Raw genomic sequence first — 23,666 nt, 5'->3', positions numbered from 1 at the left:
CAAGTGCTGGGATTAAAAGCATGCACCACCACTGCCTGACAACAGACAGTTTTAATTTTAACACACTCTAATTTATTGAATTTTCTCTTTTGGGTAACACTCTCAGGACTGTTATTTTAAAGTGTTATTCAGTTCTGGAGAATTTAACCAAGGGTCTTGCTACTCAAATGCTCTAGACAGTGAGCTACAGGCCTGGCATTTTATTTGTTTATTGATTAATTGATTGATTTTGGATTTATATGATGAGTGTTTTACTTTCATGTATGTCTGTATGCCACATGCATGCCTGTTGCGTGTAGAGGCCAAAAGAGAGCATCAGATCCCTGGGTTGGAGTTGCAGACAGCTGTGAATCACTGTGTGGGTGCTATGACTCAAACCCAGGTCCTCTGGTCCTTAGCCTCTGAACCATCTCTTTAAACATTCATATCTATATTTTAAATTTACATGTATTAATATCTATTTGTTATGAGGCCAGAGGATAACTTACTGGAGTCAGTTTTCTCCCTCTATCTATTATGTGGGTCCCGAGGATCCAACTCAGGTCCTCCGGCTTGGCAGCAACTGCCTTTGTTTGTGTTTGTTCGTTTGTTCTTTGTTTTTTAACCCACTGAGCCAGCTCACCGGCTCCAGCATTATTCTCTCCCTAGGAAAGAGCCCTGAGTCTTGGGCTAAGGGCCTGAAACATGAAGACTTTGAGCTGCTGTGCCTTGATGGCACCAGGAAGCCTGTGACTGAGGCTCAGAGCTGCCACCTGGCCAGAGTGCCAAACCATGCTGTGTTCTCCAGGAAAGATAAGGCTGACTTTGTTTGGAGAATACTCTTCAACCAACAGGTATGGGCACCAGTGCCTACTCCATGTGACTCAGTGCCCGGTTCCCAGAGCTGCACTGATGCCCATGTGCCCAGGCACCCAGCTTAGCTCATGCTTTCTCCCTAAGCAGGGGTCCCTGGGCCTCCTAGTCCTGTCTCTGGTTATATCTGGTGCCCACTTGTTCTGTAGCTCTCTAGGAATCTAAGAGAACAGCCTGAGATTTGCAGCCTTGAAAAAACACACAGGATCTCTTGGGCCGGGTCAATTTCCAAGAGAAAAAATTCCTTCTCTCTTCGTCTGGTGCAATAAGTACAGGAGTTGTTGGCTCAGTGGTTGAGCTAAGTGTAGCAAAAGCAGAATGGTGGCTTCTTTAACTGACTTGTGGGTTGATCTGAATTTGTCTTCTTAACTTGGATAGGCTGGGCTCCAACTGGACTTGCTGAAAGTTAAGGAGTCAAACCTCTAGACACCTTATAACCTTATTGGAAGCCAACAGGAGCTGATCTTATGGAATAGCAGATGTCTAACCCAAGTGATCTGAAGGAAAACCTATAGTCTCCTCCGCCTATTGCAATAGCTGCCCCATTCTTGGAGGTTCCCCAAAGAGACAATTCATGTTTTATCATATATCACCTTCACATCCCTAAAAAAAAATGGTAACCTGGTGTTCCAGTTTTCTTCTCTTTGTTGTGCTAGGAAACTAACCAAAAGAAACTTGGGCACAGAAAGGATTTATTTGGCTTACAGGTTTAATTTCTCATTGGGGAAGCCAGGCAGGAACTTAAGACAGAAACCTGAAGGCAGGCAGGAACTAAAGCATAGACAATAGTGGAATGCCATTTACTGTTTTGCTTGATACTCACATTGAACTGCCTTTCTTGTATAGTCTCAGTTTACTTGCTGAGGAATGGTTCCACCCATGGTGGGCTGGGCCCTCCTATATTAACTATTAAGAAAGTACCCATAGACATGCTCACAGGCCAATCTAGCAGAGGCTTTAGTTAACTGAGAAGCCCTCTTTCTGGGTGTGTAACATTGACAATCAAAATTAACCTTCACACCTAGGAAAACCTTTGAGGTAAGAGAGTCTTGACTGTGGACATGTGAGGGAGAAAGTCTCACACAAGACAAGCCGCCATGATGGCTATTATGGAAATCAACTAAGGAAGAAAAGTAGAATGAAGATGTGGAACTGGTTGGAGTTCAGAAACTAGAAGAGGAAGCAGCAAGGGAAGACATGGGAGGATGATCCAGACAGCTGGGAAAGCACCTGGCACTGGCTGGCTAATTGGTGACATGTGGCCAGCTTTCTGTTTATGTTTCTTTACATACAGCATTGCACAATGTGATGTTACTGTCTCCATTTACAAACGAGCAAGCAGAGGTTGACTGAGCTAGGTGAAGGATTTTCCTAAGCTCACATAGCAAGGAAAAGATGAAACCAGGATTCGAACCCACAGATCATGCTTTCTGTTACTACAGCATTTTCTAAACTGTTGCTGTGTCCAGGGCTTCCCCAAGGGCTGGAGCTGAGCAGTCCAGAAGCCTTTGGTCTTCTAGAAAGAGTAGACGCCTCTATGCTTCCTGGCATCCTCAGTGTCTGTCTATTTGTTTTAATCCAGGAGCTCTTTGGAAGAAATGGATTTGAATATATGATGTTCCAGCTGTTTGAATCCTCAGCTAAGGACCTGCTTTTCAGTGATAACACAGAATGCCTGTCTAACCTTCAGAACAAAACAACATATAAAACATACCTAGGACCACAGTATCTTACCTTGATGGACAACTTTAGACAGTGCTTGTCCTCTGGTAAGTAGAAACAACCACCAAGGAGAAATAGCAGCAGGTTCAAAGTCAGTATGTTTGTGTTAAGCACTCAGCTGTTTCAAGTACTCAGCTGATACAGAAAATGGCATGGAAAAGTAGAAACTTTCTCTTTGCCTTGAAGAGTTGGAGCCACCATTGAGCCAATTCAATTAGACACTATCAGGTAATGCTAAATTGTCTGAAGGAGACAAGAAGTGTAGCAGAACTTGAAACCAGTTGGGAAATGAAGCTTTTCTCATGTGTATTCCCATTTTTGTTGGGGCTTGGGAAATGGCACAAGCTGTATGTCTTAGTTAGGGTTTTCCTATGTGAACAGACACCATGACCAAGGCAAGTCTTATAAAGGTCAACATTTAGTTGGGGCTGGCTTACAGGTTAAGTCCATTATCATCAAGGCAGGAACATGGCAGCATTCAGGAAGGCATGGTGCATGAGGAGCTGAGAGTTCTACATTATCATCTTAAGGCTGCTAGCAGAAAACTGGCTTCCAGGCAGCTGGGATGAGAGTCTAAAAGCTCACACTCACAGTGACATATTTCCTCCAACAAGGCCACACCTACTCCACCAAGGTCACACCTCCTAATTAGTGCCATTCCCTGGGCCAAGTATATTCAAACCACCACACTGTATATACCACCCATGAAGGACTGATTTTTGATGGTTTTTATATAAAATGCACAAACATTAATAAAAACAAATACAGCATGGTTTAGCCCTGATGAATCTTGGGATACATATTTTAGATGACATAGATGTGCCCAAAATGAAGGAAATTGGGGAGATAACAGAACCACTGGGCATATGCCTGACTTTTTGTAGCATTATGTTGTGTGTTAGGGATAATGAAAGCAGGAAGGAAGGAAGGAAGGGCAGTACAGGTATTTAAGGACAGGAGAAGAGGACAGGCACTTAAGGATAGACATGGTAGAACAAAGAGAATCAATGAGGATCTTAACTCATTTCAACCATGGCTTACATTTAGAAGACAGGACTGTTTCCAACATACTTTCAAGAATTTTGCTTTGAAGAGCACGGGAAATCTGAACAGAGAGGAGTGTGTAGCAAGCATTGGCAGGGCCTGATATTCTTCCCCTTGTGTTTTGATTTACAGAACTGCTGGATGCCTGCACATTTCACAAATATTAAACACCATTCATCTGGGGGGTAACCCAGGGACCAGGGACCCAACTGCTTGCCTCCATGTGGACTTGTGCTGACATCTCTATAACTCAGTGTCATAATTGAAACAAACAAAAAAAAATGAATAAAAGTATCTTCCCAGAAAGCTTCACTGAGTGTTCTCAGATTTGGAGGTAATAAGACTTTCTGTATTAAAATTGTGACTCTGATTTAGTGTCTACTAAAAATTTTATCTTATAGCTGGTGAGATGGGTAAAGGTAACAACCTAGGTTTGAGCTTTGGGACCCACACAGTGGAAAGAACAGATTCCCACAAGTTTTTCTCTGATCTCTACATGGACATAGTGACACGAGTGTGCCACCAAGCACATACATACACAAATAAATAAATGTAAAAAAATACACTTTTGGGGAGGTGGCCCCTTGGGTAAATGCTTAGGTTGAAGTTTGGCCCTCTAACATTCATGTGAAGCCTGATAGTGGTTATATGTTTCTGTAACCTGAACACAGAAGGCAGCGACGATGAAATCCAGCTGGTCACCTGGCCGAGCTGCAACCATTCCTCAAGAGACCCTCTCTCAAAAACTAGAGGGGAGAGTGATAGAAAAAGATACCTGGTGTCAAACTGCAGCCTCCATGTGCTCACACATGTGAGTGTGTATGCATCACACACACACACACATATACTTTAAAAATAAAAATAATGTACTCTTAAAATAACAATTCTACCAAGTTAGTTGGACTTATAAGCTGGTTATTTTACACAAGAGACAACTAATTCAATTATAATTTGAGCAAAAAAGAAAATCTGTCTAAATATCATCCAATCAATAATTTAAGAACACACACACACACACAATCACATCAATGTTCAACATAAACAACTCACATAATAACATGTATTTTTAAAATATGGTCTGGGGGTCTGGGAGATGGTGCCATTGGGAAAATGCTTGCTGTTTAAGCATGAGAGCCTGATTTTGGGTCCCCAGGTCCCATGTAAAAGACGAGGTATAACAATGAGCACTTGTAATCCTAAGGCTGGGAAGCAAAGATGGGAGGATCCCCCGGGGGCTCACTGGGTGGCCAGGCTAGCTGGATCAGTGATCTTATCATATATATGCACCTCTACCCTGACATGTAGAACTATAATAAAACAAACTATGTTTTGACATTTGGAATTAATGTCAAAGACAATCAAAGTCTAAGTTAATGTTTCCTGGAAAATATCAAAATTACTGCCAACGGTGTATCTGACTGCTGGTGCAGGACACTTTCTGAAAGTGAGACAAGTTCCTTATCAGCAATTTCATGGTTGCTAGTTAGTACCAGGATGCCAGCTTGTGACAGCCTCTTAGCAACTGTAGATTCAGAGCCAAGATAATGTTGTTAAAAGTCAGACTCACTCGGGTGAGTGAAAGAGTGCCTGGGGCAGGGTGTAACCCTCCTTCCACAAACAACTAAAAATCTGAGGAAAGTATGAATCAGCTCTTTGTGGACATTGAACAATAACAATGAAGGACTGGCGTCCATGGAGGAAGGGAAAGAAGAGGTGAGAAGATGATGACGGGACTTCTGTCAGTCTGAAGTTTCTAGAAACAGAGATAGAAATCTGAGGTCAATGTGACTGGGATGATGTGCCAGAAAGGATGGGTCCTTGCTGGGAAACTCTCCAGGACGTACATTCCAGTGTCCTTGATGAATAGGAGGGCGATACAAAGACTTAAACGCCAAATAGTTGCTAGGGCTTGAGGTCAGCAAACATGCAAGCGTCTAGCAAGCAGAGCAAAGAGCCCTCACTCAACATGGAGGCTTTCACTATGGGGTGTGTCTTCGATGTGGGGGTAAAATGGCCATCAAGGGGGCCAGACAGGTGGCTTAGCAGTTAAGAGTATTCACTGCTCTTGCAGAGGGCTTGGGTTCAGTTCCCAGAACCCACTTCAGGCAGCTTACAAGCACCTGTAATTCCAGTTCCAGGGGATCCAACACCCTCTAGCCTCTGCAGGTCTATGCACACATGTGGTGAACATAAACTCACAGAGGCACAGGCACACACACATAAATCAAAAACTAAATATCTCAGAGACAGAGGCAGGTGGATTTCTGAGTTTGAGGCCAGCCTGGTCTACAGAGTGAGTTCCAGGACAGCCAGAGATACATAGAGAAACAATGTCTGGGGGGGGGGGGACCTAAATATCTTAAATATCCATTGATTAAAGGTTACTCCTTCCAGCCTCCATTGGAGCTGGCACTAGCCTCAAAGGACCCCACTGGTCTATGGGCATCTTAACTACCCTCCAACACAAACTCCAATACCATGAGACCAAAGCAATGGAATTTAAGTAGTTGCCAGGGCAACTCACATAGTTGCATCTTAAATAAAAACATCTTCAGATATGCAAAGAAGCATCAAACCATTGCAAAGTCAGAAGTGAGGTCTACCAATAAAAGCACATTTTAAAAGCAGAGATAAGGGAATTCAAACAAAAAACTTTAAAAAAAAAAACTTAATTTCAAAATAAAATTGTAAAACTTCTGTGTCACGTGTGTGGTTGGGTGTCAGTTTGCACATGTGAATGCAGTGCCCACAGAGGCTGGAAGAGGAGAGCAGCAGACATCCTGGACCTGGAGTGCAGGCAGTTGTGAACTTCAGAAGTGGGTAAGGGGGATAAAAGTTGGGTTCTTTGTAAGGGCAGCTCCTGATGAGCCATTGCTCCAGCTCCACCTTTTCTTGTTAGATAAAGCAATGAGAGAACTCATGCCTGGTGCTGGAAATCTAGCCAATTAGACAAGGCTAGTGAGGTCCTGGATCTTAGAGAACCTACTACAGCTACTTTTGCTAGACCAGCACCATTTCTAACTACATTCTAAATAGTTCTCTATATACCCACATATAGCTCCTCCTCCCCATCAAAGAAGCGTCCTTCTGCAGTGGATAGAGACCAGTGCAGAAAGCAACAACTGGTCATCCTGAAAGGAAGAACTGACTGTGAGTAGCCTGTCCCCAGCTGATACAGTTACAACACAACACAACACCCAAGGCTCAGGGAAACATTGAAGAAGAGAGGGCAAAAGATTGTAAGAGCCAGAGAACCAGCAAGCATCGGATCTTCAAGACTGTATCTTCCATGTGTCTTCTGTATATGATAGGGAAGCTGTACTCATGAAATGTCAACACATATGGCTGCAAAGACACTAGATAGCACATTAACGTAGGTGGTGGAAATCTGGGATTCTTCTCCCTAGATGAAGAGCTATAGACAATTAATGGCTGCTGAGAGAAAAATTATTCTTCTAGAGAGATGAGTCCCCTAACTGGTTCTCCAATACCAGTGATCAGCCCTAAAAAACATACATAGAAGCAACACTAAATGGACTCAGCAGGATGTTCTTATATAGTTATTCACACACATATATATGCAATAATATTAATTAAAGAGGCTATGAGAAGAATCTGGGATTGGAGGAGGTTAGAGGGAGGATGGAGAAGCTATGTAAATCAATACAAATGCATAAAATTTAAAAATAAATGTAATGCAATTTTTTTTTTTAATAAAAGGGGGATTTGTTTATCTCAGTTTTGGAGACTACATGTCCAGGAGTGGGTACCTTCATCAGCATGATTCCAGGTACTGGTCTTGTGCTGATCTCCAGACAACTCCAGAAAGAGTTGCTATAAACACATCTGAGGATTTAAAGGAAAAGATGACTATAACAACCGACAACAAAAACAATGTGTAAGGTAAGAAAGAACCAGCGAGGTTGGAGCAGCAGTTAGGAGTGCTTGCTGTTCAGTCATAAGACTGAACTTCCATTCATAGTCATTCACAATGCATGTTGCTCCAGTTCTGTGGGATCCAGCACCGCTTTTATGGCCTTCTCTCTCTCTCTCTCTCTCTCTCTCTCTCTCTCTCTCTCTCTCTCTCTCTCTCTCTCTCTCACACACACACACACACACACACACACACACACACACATCCAAATACACAGATACATAAAAAAAAAATCTATGATCCAGATATAAGAGAAAACATGTGATATTTGTCTGAGTGTAGTTTAACCTAATACTTTCCAGTTTAACCTATTTTCCTATAAACACTTCTAGAAGCTTTTAAAAATGTGTGTTGCCAGTATGTATGTCTGTGCACCACGTACATGCCTGGGACCTGCAGAAAGCAGAAGAGGATATTGGATGGCCTGGGACTGGAGTTACAGATGTTGTGAGCCACCATGTGGGTGCTGAGAATCGAACCTGAGTCCCCTGGAAGGGCAGCAAGTGCTCTTAACTGCTACCACGACATCTCTCCAGTCCCCTCTAGTAGCATTTTATTATTATTATTATTATTATTATTATTATTATTATTATTATTATTCAAATTCATTCTGATCTCTTTGCTTCAAAGCCGGCAGTTTTAACTTTACGGTGAAGATTCCTGGGCCAGGAATCCACAAAATGGAACATCTTCAGCTTTGAGAAGATACAGCCAAAGCCGTGGTTTAGTCTGGTTTGGCCTGGTTCAGAACTGGAAGGAAACATGGCTTCAAGATAGAATCTTCCAAAAGTTCTCCCAACTTCTGAGCTCCAGTCTCAAGGTCCTTATCTAGCCAACTAGCCACAGGTTTTCTTTTCCAGATCGTTTAACTATCAGAGCTGATATAAACATTGGAGGGCTATGGGGCAGGTCCTTCCCCAGCCTAGAATTCAATCCCTGGAGAGGTAGCAGGAAGGTCTCAGGCTATGCTGCCTAGTTCTATGTCAACTTGACACAAGCTAGAGTCGTTTGGAAAGAGGGAACCTCAATTGAGAAAATGCTCCCAACTAAATTGGCTTGGGGGCAAGCCTGTGGTGTTTTTGTTTTTTTGTTTTTTTTGTTTTTTTTGTTTTTTTTTTGACTTATGACTCAAATGGGAGGGCCCAGTTCACTGTGGGTGGTGCCATCTCTGGGCTGGTAGGTCCTGGTGTTAGCATTCTGTCTAAACTCCTCCCCACAGTTATCTGGCAACCGCCAGGTAGGCCTGGCCCACTACAAAAGGGGCTGCTTGCCCCCTCCTCTCTCTTACTTTTTTGCTCTCTTGCTCTCTCTTGATCTCTCGATCCCTCTGTCCCCTCGCCCATTCCCCCTAACCTTCTTCCTCTTTCCACTTGGTCATGGCGAGCCTCTACTTCTCTACTCTCTCCCTCTCTCTGCCTCTCTCTCTGCCTCTACTACCCTCTTAACTCCCCTCCCCATGCCCTGAATAAACTCTATTCTATACTATATTGGTCCCTCAGGGGGAAGGGATACTTCAGCATGGGCCTGCTAAGACATCCCCTTCCCCCATACCTCACCACACACACCCACAGAACTTATTCTCTTTCTCTTTATCTTTTTATAAGCACATCACTGGGTGCTTATAAGAAAGCAGTCCATGAGGAGCAAGCCGGTAAGCATCATTCCTCCATGGTCTCTGCTTCAGTTCCTGCCTCCATGTTCCTGCCTTGAGTTCCTGCCTTACTTCCTTTAATGATGGATTGTGATGTAGAACTGTAAGTGGCATAAACCCCTTCCCTCCCGAGTTGCTTTTAGTCATGGTGTCTTATCACAGCAATAGAAACCCTTACTAAGAGAGGCTTAGGTACTAAGAGAGGACTTATTCCTTCTGGGTCTTATGCCACCTCCCTAAAGACTGCCCCTCAGGAAGCCACAGGTATGCCGATCCTTTATGCTATGAGTTCTGGAAGATTCTCCTTCAGAGTTTCGGTTGCTACAAAATCTCTAGGCTGTAAACCGAAGCCTTAGACAATATTGACTCTAGTGACCTGTTTCTGCTACCATTTGCTACACCAGGAAAGCCAACCTTCCAGTCCTAAGTGACACAGAGCTGGAGAAGATCTTGAGGTTTGGACCCACTGGTGTCTTTTACTGGCACCAGGAACCGCTGTCAAGTGTCTGCAACTTCTCCCAAACTTAAGATCTTGGCAAAAGCAGCAGAGATTTTTGACATGTTGACTTCTAATTGATGGACCATATCGAAGACGACTAAAAGCTACAGACTCACCTTTGTCACACACACACACACACACACACACACACACACACACACACACACAAATTTGTATATAGCTTCTGTGAATCTGCATCTCCAGTTTGGTGGGTCTTCGGAGACCTCTCCCTTCCTTCCTCATGGAGGAGAATGGGAATGGAGGCTTGTCAGTTCATTTTAGGTGCTAACCTGAGAGGCTGGTAAGTTTTGTTAAATTATAGCAATTAAAGATTTATCCATGAGTAACATTCCTGACAGCTAAACAAGAAAAGGCCATTCAGTTGAAGAAACCAACAGTTGACACCAACGACTTGCAAGTCTGGGAATTTGTACAGGTCAGAGGCTTAATTTGGACAAGCTGTGAAGGAAGGTGGACTTCGGTCCTCTTTTTCCATGCTGAGTAGGGACATTAAACAACGACATAGGCTGAGGGGACAACAGAAGGGCCAGTGTTCTGTTTGCCTTGGCCCTGGGAGCCTTGGACTCTGCTCAGTTTACCTGATCACCTGCCTGTGAGTCCACCTGAAAGTCCAAGTCTTGACTTCCCTTGATGAAATAACAGGGAGAATTAAATTCTGAAATAAACCTGGGGGAAAATATGAGAGGCACTTTCCAGGAATGAGACAAAGGGGACATCTCAGGACACCAGCCCAGTGTCTAGGCTCTCATGTCCTTGCCCTACTGGGCAACTGACCACTGCCTGGCCCCAGTTCTTTGCTTTATAATCTGTGAAGTGAGGTTGTTATATTGGATGCTCTTTCTACCCGTGTCTTGCTGATGGGCCCAGTAGTAATGGAGGGGGATCATGATTGTCACCTGTCAGTTCAGAGCCAGCACCTCAGTAGCAAGGTTGGTAATTCTCACAACAAGGAGGACATTTGCATTTCCATTACAATCGAGATAATGGAGCTTAAGCATACAAAGCTTTCCTGTTATTAGATGCCTTGTTTGTGGCCTAAGATTGAAGTAGAGTTTTAAATGTTTTATTACTCCTCAGATGGTACATGTTGGTACCCAACCCAGGTCAGGTGTATAGGTGGAGGTCACTGGTAATTTGTATACAGACAGACAAACAACTCCCAGCTAAGTCTTCTAGCGTGCACTGCCTAGGATCTAGGGACAAGCACCTTTGAAAGGCTCCCTGATAAAAATGGAACCTGAGAGCTTGAGTCCTCAAGGAGGCAGAAGTAGGTGGGTGGTTGTGAGTTCAAGGCCATCCTGGTCTACAAAGTGAGGTCCAGGGGAGCCAGGGATACGTCGTAAGAGCCTGTCTCAAAAATTAAGCAAAACAAACAAACAAATTAAAAAATTCCCAAACTAACAATAATAAAAATAACCACCAAAACAAGAAACGGGACCTGAGGCTCAGAAGGCTGCTCACAGGACTGAAGGGAGACTGAATATTGGTCAGATTGTAGACAAAAGTAAAAATAGCAATGTCTCAGCATTGCACTAGGTCAATTGCTAATTCATACCCTGGGATCTGGCAACTCTGGGCCCCGTGGTTACCTGCACTCACATGTAAACCTCTGCCTCTGCCATAAAATTCAAAATAAAATAAAGTGGGGCTGGAGAGATGGCTCAGTGATCAAGATTCCAGAGGACCTTAGTTCATTTCCCAGCACCCATATCAGACACCTCACTAATTTAGATCCTCTATTAATTAGGCAAACACACACACACACACACACACACACACACACACACACACACACACACACACCAGGGTCTCATGTATCCCAGGATAGCCTCAAACTTGTTATATAGCTAAGGCTGGGTTGGCACTCTTGATTCTTCTGTCTCTACTTCCCAAGTGGTAAGATTACATGGATGCACATTGTGTGTGTGAGTGTCCGTGTGCATGATGTGGACATGTATGTGTATGTGTGCAGAGGCCATACATCAATGTTGGGTGTCTCCTTCATCATTCTCCACCCTATATTTTTAAGACAAGAGTCTCTCACTCAACTTGTAGCTCACCAATTCAGCTAGGCTGGCTAGCAAGTGAGACCTGACAATCCTTCTGCCTCTGCTTCCCCAGTGCTGGGATTATAGCTGTAAGCTGCCACACCTGGCTGTGTGATGCTGGTGATCTGAACTCTGGCCTTCCTGTTGGATGTGGCAAGCACTGTACCAACTTAGCCATGTTTTCAGCCTGCTAGGGTAGGCATTACTGATCTCTCCAGCTGGCTAGGGTAGGCATTACTAATCTCTCCAGCTGGCTAGGGTAGGCATTACTAATCTCTCCAGCTGGCTAGGGTAGGCATTACTAATCCTCCTAGTGGATGAGCAGCCACAGAAGAAGCGTAACTAACTTGCTGACTTAGCTCATTGTCTACCTTACAGGTCTTCATTTATAGAAGAATGATCAAGTCACTTAAGTCACTGGTGCCTTTAGCAGGGAGGACCATGATATGACCTCTTGTCCCCATCTTGTCTTTCCTGCTAGGACTTCCTTCAACGCTTGAAAAGTTCCTCTTCTATCCGGATAGCATCAGTGAAGGTCTTCTACAAATTAGGATCTGGAACCAACTCTACTTCTGCAAGCCAACTTCTCTATTTGAGATTCCCCCGTGTTTGAAACTCCAGACTCTTTGCCATCTAGTTCTCTGGCCTACTTTATCAATCTCAAAATTTCTTGCCTTCTTTTCTGGGCCAAAGCTTCCTACTTTGTCCCCTGGGAGAGCTATCCCTGGAATCGGGGACTGAAGAAGTTTCTGTGACAGATGTTACATTGTCACTGTTTTGTATTTCCTCCTGAACCTGCCATACTGTGGGACATTAAACCATGGCCCTGGACTCTAACCTCACCTTTTTTTAGGTCTGTCCAGATGTCTGGTAAACAGCATGCCAGAGGAGACCTGCATTCCTGCAGGCCCCACTTTCATCAGGGACTTTTGTCCCTTTACACATGAGGCTTCACAGAGTCTACCCAATTGCGGGGTCAGTGGCCCCTCTCGGTGTTGGCTTTTGGGTTAGGTAGAGCCGGGCTGGGATGAACATTTTACTGAAATACTTAGCAGCTCCTCGATTGCAGAATGAAAGTCTCGGGCTTTCTCACACAGCCCTGGCCTCTCCCAGTTCACCACAGCAGGACAACTGGGTGGGTAGAAAGGAGTCCGAAACTTTGTTTCACTGGAAGGTTCTGAGAGTCTCTGCTCTGATCTTCATTCTGAAATATAGCCTCTGTTCTTCACAGTCCTCTGTGTGCTGTGGAGAAAACGATAATCTTTCCCTCCCTCCTCCCTTTCCCCATCCTTCTCTTGTCCTTTTACTGGAAATAAACAAACAACAATAAAAATGAAGCCATTCTCTCTCTCCTCTCCTCTCCTCCCCTCCCCTCCCATCCCTTCTCCCCTCCCCTCCCCTCCTCTCCTCTTGTGGATGGGACTGAAGCACTTAAGACCCTGAGGCTGTGAAGGCACCAGGAGGATACAGAAATAATGATACAGAGGAGCAAAGGGAAAGGAGAGTGAGATGGGGGGATGGGAGGACCCGGTTCTCACTGATAGGAAAGGGAAGGAGACAACATAAATGGTGGATTATGGTTCAATTGCATTGAACTCTCACTGTATCGATGGAGAGAAGAAAACTAGAATACATGCAGTGGTTTAACTGGGACTAGTCAGTGTGAACTCATATTTGCCAATGAGGAAGACAGAAAAAGTGAGAGGCGTGTGTGTGCTCACACACACACACACACACACACACACACACACACACACACGTGTGTATCTTAGCTCTGTGTGCAGAAGAGTCTTGTTGTCAGTGAGTCCTCAGCAGCAGGCTCCCAGAATGCACTTCCGAACACCACACCATTTTCCACTACAAGGCTAAGTAAGTTTCCACGGAGTTTTGGTTCCAGAAACACAACCCCCAGAGATGGTGCAGAGAAAACACACGGTGGACTTGATTGATGGGGCTTTTTAGAGGACACAGCTGCTGCAGGCGACAGTGAAGTAATAATGAGATAAAGAGGGCTGGCGGGATGGCTTGTTAGTGATGGCGGGATGGCTTGGTGGGTAAATGCACTTGCCACTAAGCCAGATGATCCTAGCTCAGCCACAGGAGTCCACACGGTCCTCTGACCTTCACACACAGCCACGGCACATGGGTGTTGACAAACATACACATGCAAGCATGAAAGGGATAAGTAAGTATAAACAAAGAAAATATCCTTGAAAGACAAATAAAGTGAATAATGATGTTCTGGGTTATAATCTACAGCATAAAATAGGAACCCATGAGTTCACACTGATCTAAATGATACTAAGATAAATATGTGAAGAAGGGAAGGCTTTTCCTTATTTAGGATGCTAATCTAGAGGGGAGGGGAGGATCAGAGTATCAACATTTGATAATTAGTGCAATACCAATTCATTCTGGCAAGAATCACTACTAAATACTAAGACCAGTGGGCAAAAGTCTTACTAGGAGAAAAATATGAAATAGTCTCTTAGTGTCTCTTTGGAGACTTCTTACTAATGGGAAAAACAGGACTTGGCAGTGGTAAAACCTACCAGATACCATCACACACACACACACACACACACACACACACACACACACACACACACACACACACCAGTTAACTGCACAGCAAGGCAACAAGTCACCATGGCAGCCTGGGCTATGTGATACAATGTCACCTCTTTGAGGTTGCTGCCAACATCAGGAAATCAAAGTCTCATGATGAGGTAATCTCAGAAAAACCCAGGTCAAGGGACTCTCCCCAGAATAGCTGTCAAGTACAAAAGAGCATGCTAAATCCCACCATCGTGATGCAGCTCAGCCAAATCCGGAACACTGGAAATTCCACAGGACAAAGACCTGGTTTATTTAACAAGTAAACAGCATAAAATGAAGGTGAAAGAGTAAAAGAGACTCTGGGATAGACCCCAGGGTGCATGCAGATCTCAACAGACTCCTTGTAGCATGTAAATCTTTGTTTGTTTTGTTTTTCAAGACAGGGTTTCTCTGTATAGCCCTGTAGCATGTAAATCTTAATAGACCCCCATGTTAGCATGTAGACCTCAATATACCCCACATAACATGTAGACCTCAATTAGGACCTACTTTGAGCTCTTAATTTCATTTGCTTTTTGACTAGCATAGACATTTGTGGATTGACTGAGTAGTAAGGGAGCTGGTGACCATTCAGCAACTAAGAGACTTTCCCTTCACGTCTGATAACCTGAGTCCACCTTCAAGACCCACAGTGGAAGGAGAGAAACAACTCTGAAAGTTGTCCTCTGACTTACATACTCGCAAGTGAGCACATATACACACATGCAAGCACAAATAACAAAGAAATAATAAAATAATGGATAGTCGCAAATAGAGGGTAATACAGAATCATTATTGATTTTGATGGATGCGTCGGTAGTGTTATGCAAAAAATCCTATATGTTAAAGATATATCATATACCGGGGGAAATAAGATAATTGTCACTTTCACTTCAGAAAAAGAGGGAGGGAGGGAGGATGGGTGAAATGAAGTAGACAAAATACTGAGCATTGTTGCAACTGGGAGTCGTCTGTAGGCGTTTGCGATGTTACTGACTCTGCCTTTGTGGATGTTTGAAAACTCATGTGAAGGAAGGAAAAGTATGTGAAGGGGACTTCAAATCACAGAAGTAAAATCAAAAGTCTATTTTAACTTCTTAGCGTAGGATATTGGGGTGAGAACAGCGACTATCCATTGTTGTGATGTGTAGGCACGCACACCCTTAAGAACAAGCTTCAGTGAGCCAAACAAGGACAAGAACAATAGACACACTCGGATGGGTGAGAGAAAGCCCACAAGGCCTCAACCTTATATGAAGAGCTATAGGCTCTAAGGAATGCCGAGAGCAGGAGAAACAGCCTTCCCCAGGGAAGAGCACAGCAACTGGCTATCAAATACCAACCGTTCGGCCAGCTCTGAAAACACACACATACGTAACATTATACAGGCTAGGCAGGCTATGTGCATGTGCTTAGGAATATATGTGAATATACATGGATTTGAAAGAGAGCAAGGGAGGGTATATTGGAAGGTTTGGAGAGAAGAAAGGGAAGGGTGGAATGATGTAATTATAATCTCAGAAAATATACAAAACATTTTCTTAAAAAAAGAGTGTGGTTGACTGTGTCATTTTTGTTCACGGCTATTAGTCCAAGATCACTCTAAAAAAAAACCCCACACTTATGGAATTTTTTTGTTTGTTTGTTTGTTTGAGACAGGGTTTCTCTGTGTAGCCTTGGCTGTCCTGGAACTCACTCTGTAGACCAGGCTGGCCTTGAACTCAGAAATCCGCCTATCTCTGCCATGTGCCACCATGCCTGGCGACCACTTATATAGCTCTATGCACCATCAACACCTGAATTCACCGACCTGCTGGTTATACTACATATCTTGGTGCAGGGCTGGACAAGGAGGTCAGAAAAAACTAAATGCAATCTAGTCTTATTTTGTATGCCTTGCCTTGCACAGCCAACAAACGCATGGAGACTATTGTATTTGTATGTGACCTGTGGAAATATATGATCACTTTATATCAAAGACATACAAACATTTCTTGTACTAGAACCTATAAATCATTTTAAAAGTAATCTCTTTTATTTATTCTTTGACAATCCCCTACATGTATACAATGTGTCTTGATCATATCCATCCCTACCTCCTCTCTCCCACTCCCTTGCAGACACCACCGACACCACCCCAGCAGAGCCTCGTCTTCACGTCTTCTGTTGTTGTTGTTGTTATTTTGCAACACACCAAGTCTAACTAGTGGTGGCTGTTGGAAAGTTGGCTGATGCTGTTGGCTTGATCTCACACAGGTGGCACACAGGTACCCACAGTTTTGGTGAGTTTATGCAGCCATGTCATCTCCAGAAGTCAATCTTTTACAGCTCCCTGCCCCCAGTGGTTGGCTACTACAGTCTACGCCGTTTTGCCATTTTTCCTAAGCCTTGGGGGAGAAGATTGATATAAATGTCCCATTTAGGGCTGGTCACTCAACAGTCCTGTACTCTCAGCACTTAACCAGTTGTGAGTCTCTGTATTAACTGCTGCTCGGTGCACCAAGAAGAGGCTTTTCTGGCCAAGGGAGAGAACAGCACTAACCTTTGGGGATAACCACGGTTTAGAAGGCAGTGCTTTGCCTTTTAATTTTAAAAATGTTATTCATTCATTCATTCATCCACTCATCCATTCATCCATTCATTCAGTGTGTGTGTGTGTGTGTGTGTGTGTAAATATGCATTCCAAGTCTTGCCTATGATGCCCAGGAGGCAACTTGTAGGAAATGGTTCTCTCCTTCCACCGGTTGGGTCCTGGGCATCAAACTCAGGTTGTCAGGCTTGGCAGCAGTTGCCTTTAATTGATGAGCCAGCTCACTGGCCTTCCAAGGCAGTTTGACATGTTCATTCAGGAAAGCAGCAGCAGTGCACACCCCACTATAGTCTACAACCTTCTGAACTTTTGACCACGTTTATAACATGAAGAATGAATTTCCTCCAGTGGAGGCTTCAATCCAATCCGAAAGTAGCTGGTTACTGTCATAAATTAATGGCACCATTACACTAGAGGTGCATCTTGTCTAGTAGGTCAGTATTGGAACATTCAGGGCTCACTGCTAGTTAATACACACTGATGACTTTTCTTCCCCCCAGAGGCCTGTGTAGCATCCTCCAGCACTGTGAGAGCTAGCTAACAGGAAGAAAGTTTTCAGGCCGACTCCAGCTTGGTTTCTCTACGTCCTAAAACCAAAATATTTTCAGCAGCAGGGTCTTAACATCTAATTATGGTGTACGACCAAAAGCAATGGCAATGACCCAAGCTGTTTTTGAAGTTTTTTTTTTTTTTCTTTTTCTTTTTTTTTTTTTTTTTTTTTTTTAACAAATAATTCATCGAGAGGGATCCCACACCTGGCAAGATCTTCATTTAATAACAGACGTCTTCTGAAGAGAAGCATTGCCTACCCAAGCAGGGTGCCTATATCCAAACTCCTTACTTAAAGTTATGTATTTTCAATTGGCTTATAAAACAGTAGCTCTGCACAGCGTTCTCCATGCATCTTTAGTTTTAGTTACCCATCACTTCCTCCCAGCTCCTGTTCTCATGCCCATCCCTGATTAAACTCTAACTCCCAATATGCCCCTCCCCCATCTACAGATCAGTTTGGAGAGAAGTGAGACTTTCCTAATTCTGGTCCTGATGCTGCACATTCAGGGTTTAGTTTTCCCTCTTATTTCAAGTTTATTTTCCTCAATAACACTTAATCATTCGGTGCAAGGCAATCCAGATGTCTTTGTTTATCCTTTAGGTAGAATTCTTTTTGTTTTGTTTGGTTTTTTTTGTTTGTTGTTTGTTTTTGTTTTTTCTAGATAGGGTTTCTCTGTATAGCTCAGGCTGTCCTGGAACTCATTCTCTAGACCAGGCTGGCCTTGAACTCAGAAATCTGCCTGCCTCTGCCTCCCAAGTGCTGGGATTAAAGGCGTGCACCACCACTGCCCAGCGGTAGAATTCTTTAGTTTTTAGATTTTGTATATAAAAATGAATTGGTTTTGTATAATTTACCTTGCGTTCTGATGTTTCTTAGCCCATTTATCCTACAAAGCAAAATAAATTTATTTAGAATTTTATACATATGCAATTTAGCCATCTATAAAAATAAGAGGTTTTGTTTTTGTTTGTTTGTTTCTTCTTTTCTGTCATTTTGCTTTCTCTTTCTTTTCTTTGCCTAGAGGTCCGGCTCACTAATATGTTCAGTGGAGATGATAATGGTAGATTACCATTATCACACAGAGAATGTTCTTGCTCTCATGTTGCATCCCACCACAAAGCAGGGTATCTGTAGATCTTAAATACCCTCATCAAATCGAGGAGCAAGCTTGCTAAGAACGTTCATTATGTATGGATGTTAAGCTATATCAAATGATGCTCTGATAGTGATGGATATGGTTATTAATTCTCTCAACTATTATACTGATTTATTCAATTACATTGATGCTTCAAAAGATAATTCGAAGGCCTGGTTGAATCAAACTGAGTAACTATTTATCACCTTTATTGTATTTTAGTGGATCTGCTTTGTGATTTTTTTTTTTTTTTTAAAGTTGTTCCTATATGGGCCAGGCTGGCCTGGTGCTCACTTTGTAGTCAAGGTCAGTGTGAGTAGATGTGAGTAGCAGGTTTACTGGTGTATGTCCAAGCCCACATTTGTGCAGTGCTAGGGATGAAATCCAGAGCCTCAGGCACCCTAGGAAAGCACTCTACCAACGAAGCCACTTCCCAGCCCCATTTGTGAAAGTTTTTTGCATAGGATTTTTGCATCTATGTTCTCAGAAGGTATCTTGTGTTTGTCATGATATATTTATTAATTTTTTTTTTCCTTTCAAAGTATACATTCTGTCCTCAAAACATTAGTCTGGACTTTCCTAGACTTAGTTCCCAGGAAGAGTATGTAATTCTGTTGTGTTTTTTTCTTAAATGTTGCATCGAATTCACCCCACCTGGCCATGGACTGTTACTGTTTACCAGAATGCTATTATTGTGTGCCCTTGGCTGTGAAAAGAACAAAAACCTTCCATTGTCCTAGGACTTCTGAGAGGGAGGGTAAACAGAGGGAGGAAAAGACAGGGGAAACAGTGCCACATGTCATATCTGAACGCCAGTTTCCCATGAGGTCCTGCCCCAGTCTCCACCTGCCTCACATACTCTCCGTGACCCAGCAGGCTGGCAGTGAAGAGCCTTGTGGTTTTCTCAGGCTTCCAGATTCCTCCCTCCCCAAGACTACTGAGACTGAGATTTCAGAGAAGGAAGGCTCCTGCTGTGCAGGGCAGAGGACACTGCATGGGGGAGGAGGGAAGGGAGGGAGGAATGCTTGAAGCAGACAGAGTCTCTTTGTTTGCTCAGTTTCTATGAAAATTGGGCAACATTTGTAAACAGCAAATATTGGTTCAGAGGCCCACTGCCTTCCTGCCCACCCCATTCTGGGCAGTACCCCAAAGTTCCCTGCACGTACACACGTTCAGTTGTTTCTACCAGAAAGCCAGCTCTGTGGTTGAAATGGAAGGTTCTACCCTCTTTGTGGTACATGACTGGGGCACCTGTAAGTTGGTATGAAACAAGAAGCCCCCTTTAACTCCTCTCTCAGCCTCTCCCCCTCCCATCTGCCTCTTGTTCTCTTTCTAAATAGAGAGATTGAATATTAAGCACCTGTGGTCTGAGGAAGGCTAAGGAGTTCTGAGTTCTACTCCCAAAGCATGTGAACAAGGAGCCCTCATTTTAACATACTGTATAGGTCTGGAGGCACCGATGCTAACTTCCTCTGAAGATCAACACCACGGACTCATGCTCCAGAACCGAGCCTGCAAGGGGCTAAAACCATGCTTCCTTCCAACAGGGCACAATCCAGGCAGCCCCATCTGAGGTTCTGTGGCCTGGCACTCATTCCTCTCCAGGCTGACCAGGTCCTCACATGGCAGAATTGGTAGCAGGGGTGGGTGAAGTGAGGGAATGGTTGTGGGGGAAAAAAAGGCACCAATGGAGGCCGTCCTTTCCTGTAACCTTCTCAGTGTGACCAAAGATGAGCCTTTGTGGCCTCCGTAAGTCCTGCTTTCCTGGAAAAGGCCATGTCTCTGGTTGACAAGTTCACATACAACCAGTGTGTCTGATTTTGTATGCTGGCATTACCACATCTCTTCAGGTTTCTTTCTCAAATCTAGGTGGAGATTCTTAAGCACTGATCCCAGGGTTGTAGTGAGAGATCAGCGAAGCCCTGCTAAAAGTGTAAGCTGTTGTTGAGATGCTGAAGGGAACAAAGAGTATCCAGGGGGTCTGTAGTATAGAATTAAACACACAAGTGAAGACAGACACAGATGTCTGGGGACATCAAGAACACAGAGCACTGTGATGCCAACCTCCCATTCCGACACGTCCCTACGGACACACCTAGGCCTGGGCAGCCAATATAACCAGGGTTGTATCCACATGTACCCCCAAAAGTAGTCTTTGTCCTGCCTACCCTCTGAAGAATGGCAGACACAGGGCTTCTCCTGATTAAGAATCAATGGCCTGGACCTCTCTACCAGTTATGAATGGATGACATGGTAGCTCTACATACGATGTCAAACTGGAACTTTCTCCTTGGGCTGTGTACCTCTCTGGGGTTGGACTCAGGGGATCCTTCTGAAGCAGGACCTTGAGTTGGCTGGTCTGGCGAGGATCCGGTGAGACCAGACACTTTGCTAAGGCACAGCTATAAGGTTGTGGCTGGAGGAGTAGCTTGAGGTAGGCTCATTATGTGCCCACAGGAGAGAACGAGGCAGGAAGAGTCGCTTTCTATTTGTCTTCCGTGCCCTCCTCTGAACTTCCCCGAGTTTGTGTCACATGTTCAACACCTCACAATCCCCCTCCCTGCTTCCTGCAAGCCCCTGCAAGCTCAATGCAGGGCCTAGTCAAGGCATAGGCTGGAAGTGTATCTGCTGGGTGTCTCCTGCCTCCAGGTGTCAAATGAATCCAGACTACACCCTAACGCCTGCTGTGGGGTGGCAGTGGGAATGTAACCTTCCTGCATAAGGACCCATGAGAAGGTCAGGGTGACAAAGCACAGAGCAACAGTGGCTTCTCTTCCTCCTTAGTGATGTACATGTTGCCCTGTGTCCTTGCTAAAATCCCTGCTAAACTAATGGTTTAGCAAAGGTCTCCAAAGTGCTATTTTCTTGGGGAGACCATCTATTGTAATGGTGGTCTAGTGATACTTCCTGCTATTGCAAAAGATTAGCCAACCAGCACTCGTGATTAGAGTGTGGGTTGGCTCTGTTTCCTTACCTTGGTCCATAGGCCAAACAGGAACAAGTGATAGGGAGCCTCTGAGGTATCTGAGGAAAGATGGGGATTTCCCAGGCAAATGATTGGCAAAGGAAAGGATGCTTGCAACACCCTGTCCCTCTCCTTTGTTTTTTGACAGTTTTGTGTCCATGTTTAAGGTTTTCATATGTCCAGTTACGTGGATGTGTTAGATTAGAACATTTGACCTTTGGGCTGAGATGGCTCAGCAGGCAAAAGGGTTTCAACCTGGCTACTTGAATGTGATCTCCGGAACCTCCACAGTAGAAGGACAGAACTCACTTCTGAAAGTTGTCCTTTGACCTTCAAATTGTGACAAATGACACATGTGTGCTTGCACTTGGACATACATACATGTATACAATAAATAAAGTAAAAAGAAAGAAAGAAAGAAAGAAAGAAAGAAAGAGGAAACAAACAAACAAACAAACAAAATATAACTTTCTCTCTAACCCTCCCAGGACATACAAGTACCTTAAAAACATTCCTGTCAGAGACTGGAATTGCAATGGGAAAAGCCACTCTGTGTTTGTGTTCATAAGCGCCAGTGCACAAAACCAAAGCAGCCAAGTTAGCATGTTGACTGGGCCTGGCCTGAGCACCTCTCTGTTGGCTAAACAATGAATCAGACCCACATCACCTTCCTGCTCCTGCTACAGAGGTCCAGGCTACCGGTTCTTGCACAGGAGAAGGACAGCAACATAGTCCTGTGTCCACCATTCTTCTAGGGGTTGACAGGACAAGGCTAGCCATGGGGATGTACGTGCCACATGCTTGCGTGGGAGGCCCAGGCCTGTGAATGTCTATAGGGGTGTGTGAAGATGAAAGGTTGGTGCCACGGTGTTCTGTGTCCTTGGTGGCCCAAGACACATCTGTATGTGTCCTCAGTTGTGGTTCTGTGGTCCAGAGAGGTTCTGGACACCCGTGGCTCTTCTTAAACAACTTAAAAATGCCTCAGAGTTGCTGAGAGCTTCACTGGGCTCTTTCTGCAGCCTGAAATCAGTGCTTTAGTGTCTCCATCTTGCAGATTTGACAAGGAAACTGAGGACCAGAGCGGACAGACAATACCTAGATTAAATTCAATAAGAAACGGTTGTTGAAAACCCTAAACTCTCTTGATGATTCTGAAATCCGGATTTACGTTTTGCCTCCAATACCCTGCCCTTTCCCTGCGTGTATATCGAGCTCTGGGATAGCATACTTGGTAATATACCCAGAGGGACATTCAAATGCCTTTTTTGGTTTTTTACTTCATCGTTTCAGAATCTTCTAGTCTGTGTACAGGACTGAAGTGCACAACTATAGTTACAGTTGAATCGGCACGGATGGAGGGTGCAAGCGAAATGTGTTTGTGATGAATGTAATCAAAGCGGTTTGACGACTACTTAATCAGAGGGGGATCAGGATGAACAGGAAGTAGGTAGATGCTCGCAGCCAATCACAGGACTAGCATGGAGAGCCCAATGGAGGAGTTAGGCGAAGGACTGAAGGAGCTGAAGGGGTTTGCAACCCCACAGGAAGAACAACAATATCAACCAACCAGACCCCTCAGAGCTCCCAGGGACTAAACCACCAACCAAAGAGTACACATGGAGGGACCCCTGGCTTCAACTGAATATGTAGCAGAGGATGGCCTTATCTGGCATCAATGGGAGGGGAGACCCTGTGGTCCTGTGAAGGCTCGATGCCCCAGTGTAGGAGAATGCCAGGGCAGTGAGGAGTGGGTGGGTAAGTGGGGAAGCACTCTCATAGAAGTGGGGGGGGGGGGAAGGTGAGGGGGGGAAGATGGGATGAGATAGGGGATTGGCAGATGGATTAGGGGATTGGTGAAGGGGAAACTGGGAAGGGCAATAACATTTGAAATGTAAATAAATAAAATAACAAAAAAAGAAATTTAAAAAAAAAAAAAAAAAAAAAAGGAAGCATCCTCTGGTTTCTCTTTATGCTTACACTGGCCCTTTGTTCTGAGCTTCACAGTCTGGCCACTTCCTGGCAGTGGAAGAGAGTTTCTTGCCCCATGACTGTTC

At 44.2% G+C, this 23,666-nt stretch overlaps 1 protein-coding gene across 2 annotated transcripts in view; it reads left to right on the top strand.

The window, feature by feature from the left end:
* LOC117693518 (inhibitor of carbonic anhydrase) overlaps nucleotides 1-3,930 on the top strand; it is a 35,408-nt gene extending 31,478 nt beyond the window's left edge. For both annotated transcript variants that reach the window (XM_076917983.1, XM_034484220.2), the window contains exons 15-17: nucleotides 649-833; nucleotides 2,435-2,621; nucleotides 3,751-3,930. In XM_076917983.1, the coding sequence (XP_076774098.1) occupies nucleotides 649-833; nucleotides 2,435-2,621; nucleotides 3,751-3,785 (407 nt within the window). In that variant the 3' untranslated portion in view covers nucleotides 3,786-3,930. The remainder of the gene's footprint in view (nucleotides 1-648; nucleotides 834-2,434; nucleotides 2,622-3,750) is intronic.
* The last annotated feature ends 19,736 nt before the right edge of the window (nucleotides 3,931-23,666 follow it).

The sequence above is a fragment of the Arvicanthis niloticus genome, chromosome 21 (assembly GCF_011762505.2).
Source record: "Arvicanthis niloticus isolate mArvNil1 chromosome 21, mArvNil1.pat.X, whole genome shotgun sequence".
Taxonomy (NCBI): domain Eukaryota; kingdom Metazoa; phylum Chordata; class Mammalia; order Rodentia; family Muridae; genus Arvicanthis; species Arvicanthis niloticus.
Note: the sequence above shows the minus strand (reverse complement) of the source record. Positions and strands in the feature narration are given on the sequence as shown.